The sequence below is a fragment of the Danio rerio genome, chromosome 3 (genome assembly GCF_049306965.1).
Source record: "Danio rerio strain Tuebingen ecotype United States chromosome 3, GRCz12tu, whole genome shotgun sequence".
NCBI classification, from domain to species: Eukaryota; Metazoa; Chordata; class Actinopteri; order Cypriniformes; family Danionidae; genus Danio; species Danio rerio.
In genome coordinates, this window is record NC_133178.1 from 24,320,205 (window position 1) to 24,337,594 (window position 17,390).

The window sequence follows — 17,390 nt, forward strand, 5'->3', positions numbered from 1 at the left end:
TCGACGCACAGCTTTAATGTAAAGAAAGTGGGATAGAATGGTAAAATACAGGAGAATTTCGGCAAAAACGGGAGGGTTTACATCAGGGGTGTCAAACTCAATTCAGTTCCAACCCTGCTCCAACACATTTACCTGTAGGTTTCAAACAAGCCTGAAGGACTCAATTAGTTTGATCAGGTGTGTTTAATTTGGGTTGGAACAACTGTGCAGAGCTGCGGCCCTTTTGGAACTGAGTTTGACACCTGTGGTTTACATGAATGAAGCGAACAGGTAGTGTTTGTGGAGAAACAGTTTTGCGAGAGAACGCAAAATCTTTGCGAGGGAACACAAAAACCTTAGTAATATGTTTTCCTATCACTCAGTTTTTTTTTCTCCCACCCAATGTTTTTTTTAATTCCACCAAATTTTTCCCCCACCATCACATCCTTTCCGGGTCTCCGTAGACTTCACCCTGGTGTATCTGCGGTTATTTATGAAAGAGGACATGCCTCTCATAGCAACACTTGACATGAAAACGAGTGGTTTGATTCTAAATGAATCAGCTGTTTTGAATGAATCACTGTTATAGATACTTCAATCAATCACTTTTTAAGTCAGGGATTTACTGTCACCTATTGGCAATTCATTTTTATGAAAGGCTTGTACCAGTTAAGATGACAACACACTAAACAGACTAAGAAAAATAGGTAAATCTTTCGGAAAATGTTAAGATATCAATTTAATTAAAATTTTACACACCCCTATTTTTCAGTCATGATTTTATGTTGGTATATAATTTATTAAAAAGAGCCTGTCCATGTTTTTTAGCCTTGGTTCTAAAATGATTTATTTTTACTCACAAATGTTGCAATAAAATGATGACTCTATTTTAACACTATGACATATTACAAAATGACAAAACCAGAAAATGTGTAACTTTAGCAGAGAAAATAAACAAGAGAATCATCAAAAGAAGATTTGTTACAAGACATTAAGATGATTATGAGATTAGTGTCATCTTCATCGTCTAAAGACGCCAATATTTTATGGCTGTTGTCATTATATAACCTTGTGTGATGTAAATACCACTTAAGGGCTGTGAAATGCTGTGAGAGCCTTAAACATTGGCGGCTGCTCAAATGTTGCATTTGACATTAAAAATGAAAATATATAATTAATTCAGTAAGCTATTGGATATCCATACCTGTAAATACAGCATGGACTATAAAGTGTGGCTAATGAAGAATACTGCATATATCCAAAGCTCTGTTTCATATATAAAGTATGAGTTCATATATAAAGTATGAGCTATTTGAAATTAAATTGATTTGTATACTGATCTGTCTGACTGCACACGTAATATTACCTGTCCACTGCTGGGTGGAAAAGCGGCCGTCCGTCTTGAGGATTTAAGTAGCTATAAGATGCAGATCCTCCAACAACACGAATCTTGAACAACACCCTGAAATTCTAATAAAAAAGATTTGAAGTCATTAAATGACATTAAGCACTTTGAATTAATTTCTCAAGGCTTTGTTCTTTACCTCTATTTAGAACATCAAAACTGATTAATGATTAAAGCTGATTAAACACAGCTATTTTTACATCTAATAAAACTTTTAGCAAGTATTGATAGTGTGCAGGATTGTTTGTTTGTGTTATGCACACAATGACACTGTGATTTATTTATTTTTTTGTGCAATCTATTGTTTCTTTAGGTGTGCTCGTAACAAAAATGTTGTGTATAATATACATCTAATAGACAACTAAACATAGACAGCTATAGGCTAAAACAAGGTTAAATTTGGGCTATCAGTGATAGACATCTTAGAATAGGGCAAAACTAGACTAGTCGTCAAATAGACAGATTAGACAGACTTTATATGTGTAGTCATTCATTTCTGTTTATTTGTTGACTAGTCTAGTTTTGGCCTATTCTTAGACGACTATTATATTTTCACTGACAGCTCAAATTTAACCTTGTTTTAGCCAAGATGACTGTTTAGACATCTATTAGACATCTGTCAGACAAATGAGAAGCTTTCCACTGGCTATTTGCAATTTATATTATACAGTGGATATACAATGAAACAGCAATACTATAGTTATTATATATAACTATAACTATATATAGTTATTTTATACAGTACATAATGCATAAAATTGTCACACCTTGAGGGAATGACGTCTATTTTGAGTTTGTATGTTATGTCAACTGACTGGGAACGGATATGCAAATACTGTGGGGTATTTTGAGGCACTTGAATAAACCATCATTGCAATTTAAAATATCAGCTTTGTATTTTAGTCAAGGGATGCAACAATCTACTGCCTAAAAAAAGTAACTGGTAGATTTTTGTTAAAAACATGCAATGTTTTTAACAACATGCAACCGGATTTGCATACAAACTGCATTGCAATAACTTAATAATACAAAGTCTATTAAGTAAATAACAGAGATCATAGAAGAGATCATAGTTAACAGAGATCATAGTAGCTGAAGAAGGAGAACAGATGTGCAGATATGAGAGAGAGACATGATGATCCTGACAGACTTTTCACAGTATAAGCACAGGTGACAGGAGCCAAATGTAAAAACAAAAGATGCAGTCACTTTAAACTTCATTCATTTTATTCTTCCATGATTCCCTAACACTTTCAACATTACATACTGTACAGAACATATGTATGCGTTTGGCCAGTTTTTAGTAGAACTCATTTATCATTAGTCGTTTATATTTCAAAGTCTAAAGCTTGAGTAAACATCTATACTTAACGTACACTGGCTTTATTCAATAAAATTGTGAATCTGAAAATAAAATAAAACGCAACATGTGATTTATGGTAAGTTAGTGGGCTATTTGAAAAACTCAGTGGTGTGCGTACTGTTCATGATGTGTGAAATATTAGAAGAAAATCTTAATATTGTTGTGTGTGAGGCATCTATCAACATACTGTCTTAAAAAAGTTTATACATTATTAGATTATAAAAAATCTAAAAAATGAAATAACATAAAACTAAATATATAAATAAAACAAAAATTATTAAATATATGAAGAGACTTTGAAACATTTTTGCAGTCTGTATTCTTTGATTAAAGAACATAATTTCTTTTAAATAGACATAATTTGTAATAAACTGTCTTTAACCGTCTCTTTTAACAGTTTTTACTTCAATTGATTTTAGTCCTTCGGATTCTTCCACATCACCTAGTTATTTGTGCACATCATAAAAGCATTTTTCATTCTTTTGAACAAATTGTGAATACTCTGGTACAGTACAATAAAGCAAATGTTTATAATGAGTTGTCTGCTGTTCCCTTCTTTATTAAAAGGCCATGAAACCCCCCTCTCGTTCGCTTCAAGTCTACCTCTAAACTAAAACAAAAAAATTCTTCATGATGGGCATGCAGTGCTGCGAGCAAAGGGAGGAGTGGGCGTGGTCGGCAGAGCAGAGGACAAAAAGAAGGGAGCAAACAACGGTTGTCAGTTGGCCCACAAAAATGAGACAAACCGTGAGGAGACCCATGATCTTATAGTTAACAAAGTTAAAATGCAGAAATAAACGGCAAGTAATTTATTGTCCTGTTACAAATATATTTGCTCTACGTAACCGATTTTGTTCCAACCCCAAAAATTATTTTAAACCAGGAATTAAAATGAAATTAGCTGACAAAATTATCTAGTTTCCCCCACAATTAAAGCTGACAGGAGCGAATGTTGTCTTAACTGATGCTCAACACACACAAATCTCTTAAAATTTGAAAAAGTACTCCTTATGGCTTTTATGTCATGTTCATAAAAAATCCTATAGTTTTTCTGTTGTCTAACCCCTCAGAACATCACCTGCACTGGTCTTTTCAGGATTTTTTAAAAGCAAAATGAACTAGTTAGTAATACAATTTAAAACAAATCTTTAGCTTTAAACATCGTTATCAAACTATTAATATGTCTTAAATTTATACAAATTTCCTGAATTTTACTATTAAAGGGGAATGTAAAGTAATATATTACCCAATAATCAATTAGTTAAAATGTAGTACTTCAGAGATGAACATTCAACTGACAGATTAATGGCAAAAAAAAAAACTGTGTCAGGACCTGAGTAGAAGTGCATGAAAAAACACATTATGGAAGAATACCGTGAGGCAAAACAGATTTTGAACTTGAATAGTCCAAGGATGCAGGCATATTTCTGATTAAATCAAGCCCATGTTCTTAATGATGTCCTTGCAATGGTTATGTCAAACGATGCAGCTGAATGTTTGCAGAACAACAACATGCTCAATCATATAGGAGTTTCATAAACAGAACATGTATGTGATCCAACAACTTTCACAATATTTTATACTGTATGGTGCATTTCTTGTAACGTGCAAGAAATTACACTCACCAAGTGCCAAAGGTGAGTAAAATCAGATTGGTGTATGAAATTCAGCAGTTGGCTGGTGACTTTAATTATGTCTAATAATGTCTGAGCATGTGATTTGGTTGATAAGCAGGATAATCTACTAGAATGGCATTAAAACACTTTGAATTAATTTCTCAAGGCTTTGTTCTTTGCCTCTATTTTGAACATTAAAACTGATTAATGATTAAACCTGATTAAACACAGCTACTTTTCCACCTAATAAAACTTTTAGCAAGTATTGATAGTGTGCAGGATTGTTTGTTTGTTTTATGCAAACCATGACACTGTGTTTTTTTTTTTTTGGCAACAAATCTATTGTTTCTTTAGGTGTGCTCGCAACAAAAATGTTGTGTATAATATACATCTAATAGACGTCTAAACATAGACAGCTAGGCTAAAACAAGGTTAAATTTGGGTTATCAGTGATAGACATCTTAGAATAGGCCAAACCTAGACTAGTCGTCAAATAGACAGATTAGACAGACTTTATATGTGTAGTTATTTATTTCTGTGTATTTGATGACTAGTCTAGTTTTGGCCTATTCTTAGACGACTAAGCCCAAATCTAACCTTGTTTTAGCCAAGATGACTATGTTTAGAAGTCTATTAGACATCTATCAGACAAATGAGAATCTTTCCACTAGCTATTTGCAATTTATATTATAGAATGGATATACTACGAAACAGCAATACTATAGTTATTATATATAACTATAACTATACAGTATAGTTATTTTATACAGTACATAATGCATAAAATTGTCACACCTTGAGGGAATGACATCTATTTCTCCAGGCCATCAGTTTGTATGTTATGTCAACTTACTGGGTACGAATATGCAAATACTGTGGGGTATTTTGAGGCACTTGCAAATGTTAAAGTTGATTTGAGAAATGCATCAAATCACATAAGAAAATCTGTAAAAAAAAATGTAAGACCAACATTCTGAATTTTAAAAATATATATTCTGAAGTATAATTAATTTAATGCATTTTTATCAATAATAATAATAATAATAATAATAATAATAAGAAGAAGAAGAAGAAGAAGAAGAAGAAATAGTTAACTAAAAATATTTAAATCTGTCATAATTCGCTAACCATTTACTGGTTCAAAACTAATCTGGGTTCTTCTGTTGAACATTAAGAAGATATTCTGAAAAACGCTGATAGCTGGCACCCATTGATTTCCATATATTTTTGCTATGGATATCAATGGGTTCCAGCGATCAGCATTCTTCAAAATGTCTTCTTTCACATAAGGGAGAGTAAATGATGATGTAATTAAAATGTTTTGGTGAACTATCCCCTTTAACAGTTGTATTTCAGCTTGCGTGTCTAAAAATCACCAGAAGGGGGCAGCAAATAGCAAATGATCAACAAAAAGTGTCCTTCACAAGACAGCAACAGAAAGGAGGAGGATGTTTTTGAGGAACTTTACAATCCAACAAATTTTGAATTGTTATTGTGTTTTTATTTTATTGCATGTAATGTATGTCCAGCTAATCTCCATCAGTTACATGATAATGTTGTTGAAATGTGGTATAGTCTTACATGAGCCTGTGAGCCGTTGATCATGAGATAGTAGAGTTTGCTGAGGATGCTTTGCTGGAGCTGATCCCATGATACTGATCTGTCCTCTCGCATGAGAAATGGAGGACCGAATCTGCAGGTAAACACATGTGAGGTTAGTTTGTTCAATTCAATTGAAGTTTATGTGCACAGTGCTTTCACAATAACTATTATCCCAAAACAAGCAGATTATTTCATTACATTAAATTTCTTAAAAAGTTGGACAGATGTTACATGGTCCTTTGAAAACGGTGTTTTCAATGTCAAACCACTGCACTGATATTGTTAAAGTTAGCTAATAGAAAAACATTCATGTTCACAGATAAGAAACACATTTTACATTTGTTAGACTATAACATGGAAGTTATGTATGAAGGTAATTCAGTTGGGAAACTCGAGAGCTTGCAAATGTAAATGTGAGCACTTGTGATAATAATATTTGTATGTGTAGGTTGAAATGTACACTTACAGCTCTGATGTGAACAGCTGAAATCCTCGATTTGCACACACACACAACAATCCACACACTTGTGTTTTAAATTCGAAGTTGCAGATTAATAGTTGTGTATTTGTAAAATGTCATTCACAAATACAAAGTGACAGACACACGTGTGCACGGCAAATTTGACTGCATCTTCGCTCTACAACCACAGGTCGGCACTCACAACCTCTCAGATTCGTCAGTACAACTACAAATCTCCCGCGCTCTGACTTTTGCTACACATCTCCCGCGATCTCTGTAGCAGAACTCATCTGTGCACTCGCAGATGCAGAGGCGTGAGCAGCGCGGGGCGGGGGAGGGGCGGGCTTGGCTGATGCCTGACCAATGAACAATGCCAGCAGCCAACAGGACTGAGGTGCAAAATAATCATTTCCCACGATTATTTTATTATTTAGGGCTTATTTAAACTCTTTTCTGAAGAGATTCTTGTTAAAAATAATACATTCTGTGGAAATGTACATACCAGTAAAAGAGCAGCAAAGCCAGTTTATTGGCTAGAGCCAGCCAATGAGATGGGGCGTTTCTGTTTGTCAGGACACAGGGCAGCTCACGTTGTTGGAGGCCTCGAGCAATCAGAGGGTAAGTTATGATTTTTAATAATTATCTATATGTTCAATACTGTTAGCTAAGCTAAGGACTGTGCTGGGTGCTTCTCTTGTTTGTTTCTTATATAAGAAAACAGTTATGAGTTATCTAGGAGCTGCTTTCAATCATGGTATATGATTCTAAAGATACGATTCAACCCACATGAAATAAGAAGTTGTAATAGTATTTATAGCAAATAATAGTACGTTTTTGAACCATACTAACTATAGTAAACTGTATTATACAGTATATATTGCAGTATCTACAACTTTGTTAATGAATGCAACAGCACACTGTAGTATTAACTAGCATGAACTTTAATAAATTGAAGTATACTTGTATGTATGTATGTATGTATATATATATATATATATATATATATATATATATATATATATATAGCTTAAATTTGAAAAAATTGAAATATAGCTATCTGTTTAAAACTAAACATTCTAATGCCATTTATTATGCAAATATCAAGTTGAAACAAATCTGTTAAGAACACGTATTTATATGTAAAACCTAATACATTTTAAAGCAGTTTCATTTCTTTCTAATTTTTACATCTACATGCATTACATCTGATTTAGGTCCACAACTTGCATCCTTCAACATGATATGTGTGTTCAAAGGAAGAGCAACTAGGTGAGGGAGACAGTGTCCATCGCTCGGCTGAGGGTCCACTTTGAGCATCTCATCTGCAGGGTTAAGCAACATAAGCTGAACAGTCATCATCTCTCTCTATTACAGCGAGCATCAACCAGCTTTACACAATGGCTTGCTTTCTGACCATTAGTTAAGGCTTGAGCAAAGTATTAAAGAGGAGATAACATTTGATGGGTAATGATGAAGTTGGATTTACCACCTCCATCTCATTATGAACAAGGAAAAACCCTGAAATATTTCAATACAAGTAACTAGACATTTGCACTGCACTTATTTGGACTGTAAATTTTATTTGACAAATTACATTCCCTTACAGAACAGGTGTCAAACTCAGTTCCTGGAGGGCTGCAGCTTTGCAAAGTTTAGTTCTAACCCTAATTAAACACACCTGATCAAACTAATTGAGTCCTTCAGGTTTGTTTGAAACTTTCACTTAAGTGTGTTGAAGCAAGGTTGCAACTAAAAACGTGAAGGATTACGGCCCTTCAGGAACTGAGTTTGACACCCCTGCCTTACAGTAAAGTGTAAAAATACTACATTAAACAATTATCAAAATAAAAGTTGTGTTTGTGGGTGAGTGTGTGTTTTGTTCAAATCTGTAGTCATCTTGGCAAGAAAAAAGAGCAAATAAAGTCGGCTTCCTCTTGAATGATCTGAATTATTTTGAAGTGTTTGTAGATGAGCTTGATCATCATGTCATCTTTAGCATAAATAACATCCTATTCAAGCTATGCAGCTTCTGAGTTCCTCATCGACTTGAAACATGCTGATCTCTCCTGTCACTCCATCCTTACAGGAAACTGAGAAATAACCTATAGTTAGTAACGTTCATAATTAAAAAAGTGATATAAAGGACACACTGTACACAAACATGTAAATAGATAGATGGATAGATAGATATGATGCAGGTTATAATAACAAAAACCGGTATGATCTGTAAGAAACTGAAACGCCTAGTGTTATTTTTAATTGCTATTAATGTGTGTGTGTGTGTGTGTGTGTGTGTGTGTGTGTGTGTGTGTGTGTGTGTAAGTATACTTCAATTTATTAAAGTTCATGCTAGTTAATACTACAGTGTGCTGTTGCATTCATTAACAAAGTTGTAGATACTGCAATATATACAGTATAATACAGTTTACTATAGTTAGTATGGTTCAAAAACGTAATATTGTTTACTATAAATGCTATTACAACTTCTTATTTCATGTGGGTTGAATCGTATCTTTAGAATCATATACCATGATTGAAAGCAGCTCCTAGATAACTCATAACTGTTTTCTTATATAAGAAACAAACAAGAGAAGCACCCAGCACAGTCCTTAGCTTAGCTAACAGTATTGAACATATAGATAATTATTAAAAATCATAACTTACCCTCTGATTGCTCGAGGCCTCCAACAACGTGAGCTGCCCTGTGTCCTGACAAACAGAAACGCCCCATCTCATTGGCTGGCTCTAGCCAATAAACTGGCTTTGCTGCTCTTTTACTGGTATGTACATTTCCACAGAATGTATTATTTTTAACAAGAATCTCTTCAGAAAAGAGTTTAAATAAGCCCTAAATAATAAAATAATCGTGGGAAATGATTATTTTGCACCTCAGTCCTGTTGGCTGCTGGCATTGTTCATTGGTCAGGCATCAGCCAATGAAACAGCTTTACACCAGCCCCGCCCCTCCCCCGCCCCGCGCTGCTCACGACTCTGCATCTGCGAGTGCACAGATGAGTTCTGCTACAGAGATCGCGGGAGATGTGTAGCAAAAGTCAGAGCGCGGGAGATTTGTAGTTGTACTGACGAATCTGAGAGGTTGTGAGTGCCGACCTGTGGTTGTAGAGCGAAGATGCAGTCAAATTTGCCGTGCACACGTGTGTCTGTCACTTTGTATTTGTGAATGACATTTTACAAATACACAACTATTAATCTGCAACTTCGAATTTAAAACACAAGTGTGTGGATTGTTGTGTGTGTGTGCAAATCGAGGATTTCAGCTGTTCACATCAGAGCTGTAAGTGTACATTTCAACCTACACATACAAATATTATTATCCCAAGTGCTCACATTTACATTTGCAAGCTCTCGAGTTTCGCAACTGAATTACCTTCATAGTTATGCCTTTTTATTTCAGTAAATCCTTTTCATGATTTGGTATTTTGTGAGGTTTATTTCTGACAGTCAATTTCTGTATAGAAGAAAGGCTGCACAATATGGGATAAAATGTAACATTGCAATATTTTTTTCCTCTACAATAACTAAAATAGCTCTACTTGTCATTACATGGGATGACTTTGTAGGGGATTGAAATTTATATATATATATATATATATATATATATATATATATATATATATATATATATATATATATATATATATATATATATATATAATTTTATGTAATTTATTACAGTATATACATAGGCTATATAATAAAACAATACAGTTATAAACACAACAGAGCAAATAAGTGAAATAAAACGTGCTTTACAGTTTGCTGGAGACAGCAGCAGTATTCCGGCACAGAAATTGAATAATCCAAAAGTAATTAAAGTATAAAATAGCACTGTATAGTCTTCATCATATAAATAATTAAATAAAATCAATCCTTTTAAACTTTTAAAATGCTTTAAACTCTCTTCAAATGCTGACACAGTCACAAGCCTTTAAACACATGCGAATGATAAACTTTCACTCTATTATGATTCCATTCTGCAGTGTTTCCACAAATCTGTGTTGACCTGTGCTTTCTGGTCTGATCAATGATCCCAACTTAACATTGCATATGTTGCGATGTGACTATTGCAGAAGCACTTGATATCGATGCTCAAACGATAAATTGTGGAGCCCTAATAGACGCATAACTTACAATTATGAGTACAAAAAGCATTTTAACTTGTCTATTATTGCATAAAATAGAGCTCACTGAACACATGTAGACCTATTGACCCAGCTAACGATTTTAGAATAATTTTAACCCTTTAAAGATACGTTAAATATTTATACTATAATAACAATAAAGCTTTACCCTCTAAATACATGTTCTTTAACATATTTTAAGGGATTTTGTATCTTTTTACAATTTATTATTTTATATTTTTATTATTATTATTAAGACTTACTACAATTAAAACAATGTAAGTAAATTGTGATGTGTGTGTTTCAAGGTGTGGTTCATGTGTAAGCTTAAATGTAAATAATCTAATTAATTTATTGAATAGAAAAGGGGTAAATGCAGCAATTAAAAAACAAACATTGTCTAATAAATTAGAAAGTTCTGATGAAAAGCATTTTCTACACTTATGGTGAATTATTTAAAAATGTCTAGTAAAATTGACATCAGATTAATTTTTTGTTAACAATTTCATATGTATTTATTTTTCATTTAATGTTTTTATGTATCAAGGCCAGAAACAAAATAATTAATGTTTTTTGTTTATGTCTTAACGCAGCATATGCAAGTTCAGATAACTGCTTCACTGCCACATTAAAAGATTTCAATTATGCAAACCAGTTGCAATTGCCTCATAAAGTATACATTTACATGCTATGGAACTTACGTTTGACAAGACTTATGTTAATGCATTAGAAGTCCTTGAACTTAAAAGGCCTAAAATGTTGTCACAACCTGATATCTATGTAGGGTTTATGTAAAGATTGTAGGCCACTTTTTAAGGTGCTTATAAGCGTCTGCTTACATTCGGACACTGTCCTCAAAAATGTCCTTTAAATACACCCCACCCTGTATAATTTATTTCTCTTTTTTCTTCCAGCAGGAGGCTAGTGATTAAGTTTCTAGCCTGATTTCTGCCACAGGAGTATGAATAAAGGAGACCAAACAAACAAAAGTGAGCTGAGGGAAAGCGAGTCTTTCAGAATGCGATAAACACGTAATTGTGTTGGGTCTTCGCCTCAGCCAAAAACAACTGTGGAGTTTTCCAAGACAGGAGGCAGAGAGAGAACTGAGATCTGAACAAACACGCTTTGATGCCGTGAACGTCACAGTTCGCCTTGGGCAACAACACCGTGAGATTTTCACCAAATTATACAGCAATAAAGTGTCTGTACGCCTATCTAACTGTCCAGCTACCATGTCTGATGCTGCACACTCTCTGAACATCAAATAAACACATTTAAAAAAGAAAACTGCATTTGATAAACATTTCAGTTACATAATGTTGTGTAATTACATTGCAGATATCATAAATTAACACTGCCTTTAGTGAAAAATCTAAATACAGATATGAATTGAGCTTTATTTAAATATTATTTTAAATATCTAGAAATTGGGCAATTATTCATATAAATGTGTGATTTTTAATGGTAAAAGGTGCATTTCTAATATATGGAACTTTACAATTTTAAGATTAAGAAATTTAATCTAAATAGCAGATAACTGTGGTATTCAACTAGTAAAATGCAGTTAAATATTTTTATATTAAAAATATGTTTTTACTAAATTAATATTTGTTTAAATAAGGAATTTGATTTCTGGAAATTATTATAATTTTCTTTTTTGCTGGTTCATAATATCAAGAACTATAATTTTAAGCAGAGATATTTATACCCTAGAAAAAATTGTGAACATATGAAGACATTGTATGGACATTATACATTATATAGACATGGTATGAATACATTTAAATATATACAATACAAGAAATTAAGAAAAATTAATATCTTAGTTTCTGTTTATTTTATTTCTAATTTATTAGGTATGGTTTTGAATGTTAAACTATATTTCATTATATAAAGCTTTTGTAACAGTTTCTCAAAATATATATTAAAAATTATGTCAGTAGGTCAGAAAATATTTAAACAAATGAAACTAGGTCAGAAAAACAAATTAGCGTTACAGCACTAAATACTCATTTATATTATTTATGTATTATATTGTGGCAGACCTGCCAGTGTGGCTGTCTTTGGGGAAAACCAGAGCACCCGAAGGAAACCCATGTGAACACAAGGAGAACATGCAAACTTCACACAGAATGCTAACTGACCCAGCCGAGGCTCAAACCAGCAAACATCTTGGCGATCATGGTGTTCACTGCCCAACCGTGACACAAGTTTAAAAAAAAATAAGTTAAACTTACAGTACAATACATACAATACATCATAGCCAATAAAATCAAATCAAATCAGTGGTTGCATAGATTTTCTTTAAGCCAAACTTTTAAGCATGGTTTTAAAATATTAATGTGGCACTCTCTCTAATATACACTGGTATTTTATTTGATCTTTCTGCTGCTCTGACTGAAAAAAAATCTCTTGAGTCTAACCAAACAGTCACCTCTAACCAATGACCTAGTCTGTCTTATATTGTCCTGGCAGAAATATTTCCCTCATCTCTATCACAATTTGTATTTATTGCATTAATAGTATCTAGGCAACGCGGTGGCGCAGTAGGTAGTGCTGTCATCTCACAGCAAGAAGGTCGCTGGTTTAAGCCTTGGCTGAGTCATTTGGCGTTTCTGTGTGGAGTTTGCATGTTCTCCCTGCATTTGCGCGAGTTTCCTCCGGGTGCTCCGATTTCCCCCCAGTCCAAAGACATGCGGTATAGGTAAATTGGAACACTATTTAACCCCATTTGACCTACATTAAGAAAGCTAATGAGGAAAATAGGAGTTATTACTTAGACAAAGACAACGAATGCCAAGAACAATTAAGAAATACTGTCTTGGTCAGTTTAATTAGGCTACATTCACACTGCAGGCAAATGTGTCCCGAATCTGATCCCCCCCCGCCCTCATGTGACTCAGGCGATGACAGTGTAAACAGCCCAAACCATATGAAATCTGATCTTTTCAGGTCAGATCTTTAGATGTATTTTTATATTTAAAAATGGACATGCAGAAATCACTACATTAAGCCTACAGCGAGCAATGAGTCACAAGCACAATCACTGTGCACTCAAATGTGAAACTCTTTGCTGACTTCCTGAACTTTTCCACTGTTTGATGTTGCACACTCTGAACATCAAAAGATCTCGCAATAAACCTGATCCTGTGATGATCTTAAAATGACAGAAGTCCTTTGGGCTATAAAACTCAACAACCAACATTCCATACTTTCTACATTCCAATTTTAGCTGAAATCTACAGTGATCTATTGTGATTTTTGATTCATTCATAAATGCATTCCTTCATTTTGCTTTGGCTTAGTCCCTTATTTATCTGGGGTCACCACAGTAGATTGAACCGCCAACTATTCCAGCATAAGTTATACACAGCGGATTCCCTACCAGCCACAACCCAGTACAGAAAAACACCCATACACTCTCACATTCACACACACATCCATACACAATGTTTAAAGTGGATCAAAACAAGTTAAAAATTTTCCCAAAACACGAATAGATGTTCAATATTTTTATACAACTTCTCTGAAATGTTGACTAATATAAAAAAAGCTAATCTGAGAACCCACATCTTGGCCCAAAGGTGAATAAATCAACTTCAAAATTTTTAAATGAATAAATGCTTCACAGTTTAGTTATAGCTAAAAATAACAACACTAATCCTAATACTCATCGTGGGTTTTATATGAAACCTCAGGCAAAAGCGTCCTTATGCTATGTGCCTAGCGTTAACATTAAGTTTCTATTTTTGCCATTTAATGAACTCAAGACTACAGCTGTACATTAAAGTCTTTTCTAGACTCATTTTCTTACATGACAAAAAATGTATCATAATATCACTGCCTTCAAACTGACATCTACTCACTACTAGCTCATCTGTTAGAAACAACTGCATGTTAAAAGTCCCTCTCTGTCTAACACTGCCATTAAAGTGTGTTAGAAACTCATATAACAAAAGGCCATGGAACAAAATTAGGTTTCTGGAGGCATTCACACCTAAGAGAGTATTGATCTCTGAGCCACTGTCGCTGTCAAAAGCATCTGAGGGATTGCTCTGACGTGACAAGCGTCAAACAATCTTTGAGGAGCTTTTAGAGCCAAAGCGAAAAGGTGAGGTAAAAATTGTTATGATACTGTAGATGTTTGGCCAAGCTTGCATTTTCTGGCATTAAGAATCTACTTTTTCCACTTGTTGACACCTTCAAAGGTACACTAACAAAGTTAGTCTCAGTACATTTACTGCATATAAACCATTAAAATAAAACATTTATATGTAAATTTGAGTTTGCTTTTGTAAAGTCATGTTAACATTGTAACAGATTTATTTTTAGCATTTTGTGCCTTTCTTAAGACAGGAAAGCTTGAAAGGAAGTGTAGTTGGAGAGAGAGAGAAAGAGAAAGGGATCGGTAAAGGTGAACTAAAATCAAATGGCAATTTACTTAGCAAAATAACTTTAAATGGCATTACAAAATAGACTAAACACTTAAGTATTTTTCATCAAAATACAGAATTTACATTTAAACTTATAATATGCTGACGCACGTTTCTTTAAAATTTGCTGATATTTTTAATACACAAAAGTTGCAAAAATATTTCACGTTCTTGTCAGCTAAAATTTTATTTCTGTTGAATAAATTTAGCGTTTGACCGTTACTACAGTAGGTATGTTAATTAATTTGGGATAAAGTCTAACCTACATCTTCCAGTTTACAGTAGCAACGCATTGTGGGATTTGTCGATGCCAACCAACCACTACCCTGCAGGGACAGGACGTCAACATGACGTCAAATTGACGTTGTACCCCAACGTCACAGAGACGTTGGATATTGTCTGGGAATGAATATCCGGTTGACGTCAGAACCCAATGTCAGGCTGATGTCAAGGTCCAACGCTCAACCTAAAATCAACCTAAAATCAATCAAATATCAATGTCTAATCATGTTACACCATGATGTTGTGTAGATGTTACCAATATGATGTTTATTGGACGTTGGATTTTGGTCACTTTCCAAAAAAAACCTAAAATCAAACAAATATCAACCTAATTTGACATTGTTATTGGACGTCAAAATAACATTGTCCTTAGACGCTGGCTAGACGTTGAATTTTGGTCACCTGATGTCATGACCTAAATCTAACTTAATATTAACGTCTTATGACGTTGTGTGCCTGCTGGGCGTAACAAAAGACGCGTTGTGTATGAGGCCGCCAGACTGGATGCGCGCGAGGTACACAAAGTGTGCGCTTGAGAGAGACCAAGTGCACACGGGAGAGACTGGGTGCATGCAAGAGAGGCCAAGTGTGCTTGAGAACGAGACAGAATGTGAGAGAGGTAGACCGAGTGTGCATAAGGAGAAACCGATAAACTATTAACATTATTATCATTAATTATTATTACAAATACTATTATGTTTGTTGTTTAAAAAAATCTAGCACACATTTGTTATCTGTATAACAAAATTAATTTTTTTTATTTTAGTAGAATTTAGTAGACACAGTGACAAATTTTTGTTGTGTTTTAGAACACGTTATTTAAATGTTGTATTGCTCAGAAAAATGCTGTGATTTCTTTTATTGTTTTACATAATTTTTTAGCTGTATAGCAACAGCTGATTTTGCACTTTAAATATACACACCTTCCTTCCCATAAGTTGTTGACGTACTAATTTAATTTGTGGTTGGTTTGAAAATTGCTCATAGATTTCATTTTTGAGCAGCTGTTATGTTTTGGTTTTGTTTAAAAAGCATGAAATGTATGGTTATAATAGCAGATTTTTGCTGCTGAGTTTCACCAAATTGATTCTGAATGATAATTTAGATTACTTTCATTTATTTATTTCCTAAGGGTTTTGTGTTTGTTGTATATTGTTGCTGAGTTTAGTTTTCAAGTAGTGAAGGAACATGCTTAAAGGGTAAATACAATAACCTTAGTTTTTGCTTTTTTGTTTCTAAATTATTCAGCTGGTTTTTCACCTTGTGATATTTTTTTTGTTTGTTTTTATGCTGCTGGTCTGACTTCAATAAATTAGTATTTAAAAATTTATTTTGTTTAAGTTTTCTTTTGTTTTAGTTGTGAGAATGCAAATTAATTAAAACTGTGAAGTTGATCAACAGTGTATTTTCCACGCAGCACTGAAGTAAAGTTATAAGGGAGCATTAAAAATGTTCTGTGGAAAAGTAGCTGAAAAATTACTTTTAAAAGTAACGCATTACTTTTTGGTGTGAGTAATCAATAAAGTAATTGAATTACTTTTTGAATTAAGTAATTGTAACTAGTTATTATTTTTCTGTAACTAGCACAACACTGGTGACAAGATATATAATCAAAGCAAAACTTACAAAAAGTTTCACATCATAAAATATATTAAAGTATATAATTTTAACATTAAGATACTAAAACTTTGTTTAAATAAATAGACATTATGTTCTACGTTTTAGCACACTTTCTGAAACTTTTTTCTTTCGACTTTTAAATGAGGTTTCAATGAATAACTGTTTAGTTGCAACCTCAAAATACAGTCAGTATTTTGTGCGGTACCTCACTGCCTGCTGTCCTGCTCCAGCGGCATTACACACCAGCAACAGGACCTTCAGCATCCCATCGGTTTGGTTCAGGAACTCAGATGACAAAGCACCGGACGCGGCCAGACGGTGACCCTCCGGACCAGACGAGGAGTACGGAGAGGACGGAAGACTGTGGTGAAACCCTGCGAGGACACGGAGAGCTAGAGGTCACCTCCCAACATGGGCAGATTTATTGTCTGCGGCTCTACATAGCCGAATAATGTCAAACTTTATTGCGCTACAAAACAAGGTGACAT

The 17,390-nt window shown here is 33.9% G+C and overlaps 1 protein-coding gene across 14 annotated transcripts in view; it reads right to left on the reverse strand.

Annotated features, from left to right (window-relative positions):
* usp43b (ubiquitin specific peptidase 43b) overlaps positions 1 to 17,390 on the reverse strand; it is a 154,603-nt gene that overhangs the window by 28,415 nt on the left and 108,798 nt on the right. For all 14 annotated transcript variants that reach the window (XM_073944499.1, XM_073944504.1, XM_073944498.1 and 11 more), the window contains 3 exons: positions 17,108 to 17,276; positions 5,945 to 6,056; positions 1,346 to 1,449 (listed from right to left, as the gene is read on the reverse strand). In XM_073944499.1, coding sequence (XP_073800600.1) covers positions 1,346 to 1,449; positions 5,945 to 6,056; positions 17,108 to 17,276 — 385 coding nt within the window. The remainder of the gene's footprint in view (positions 1 to 1,345; positions 1,450 to 5,944; positions 6,057 to 17,107; positions 17,277 to 17,390) is intronic.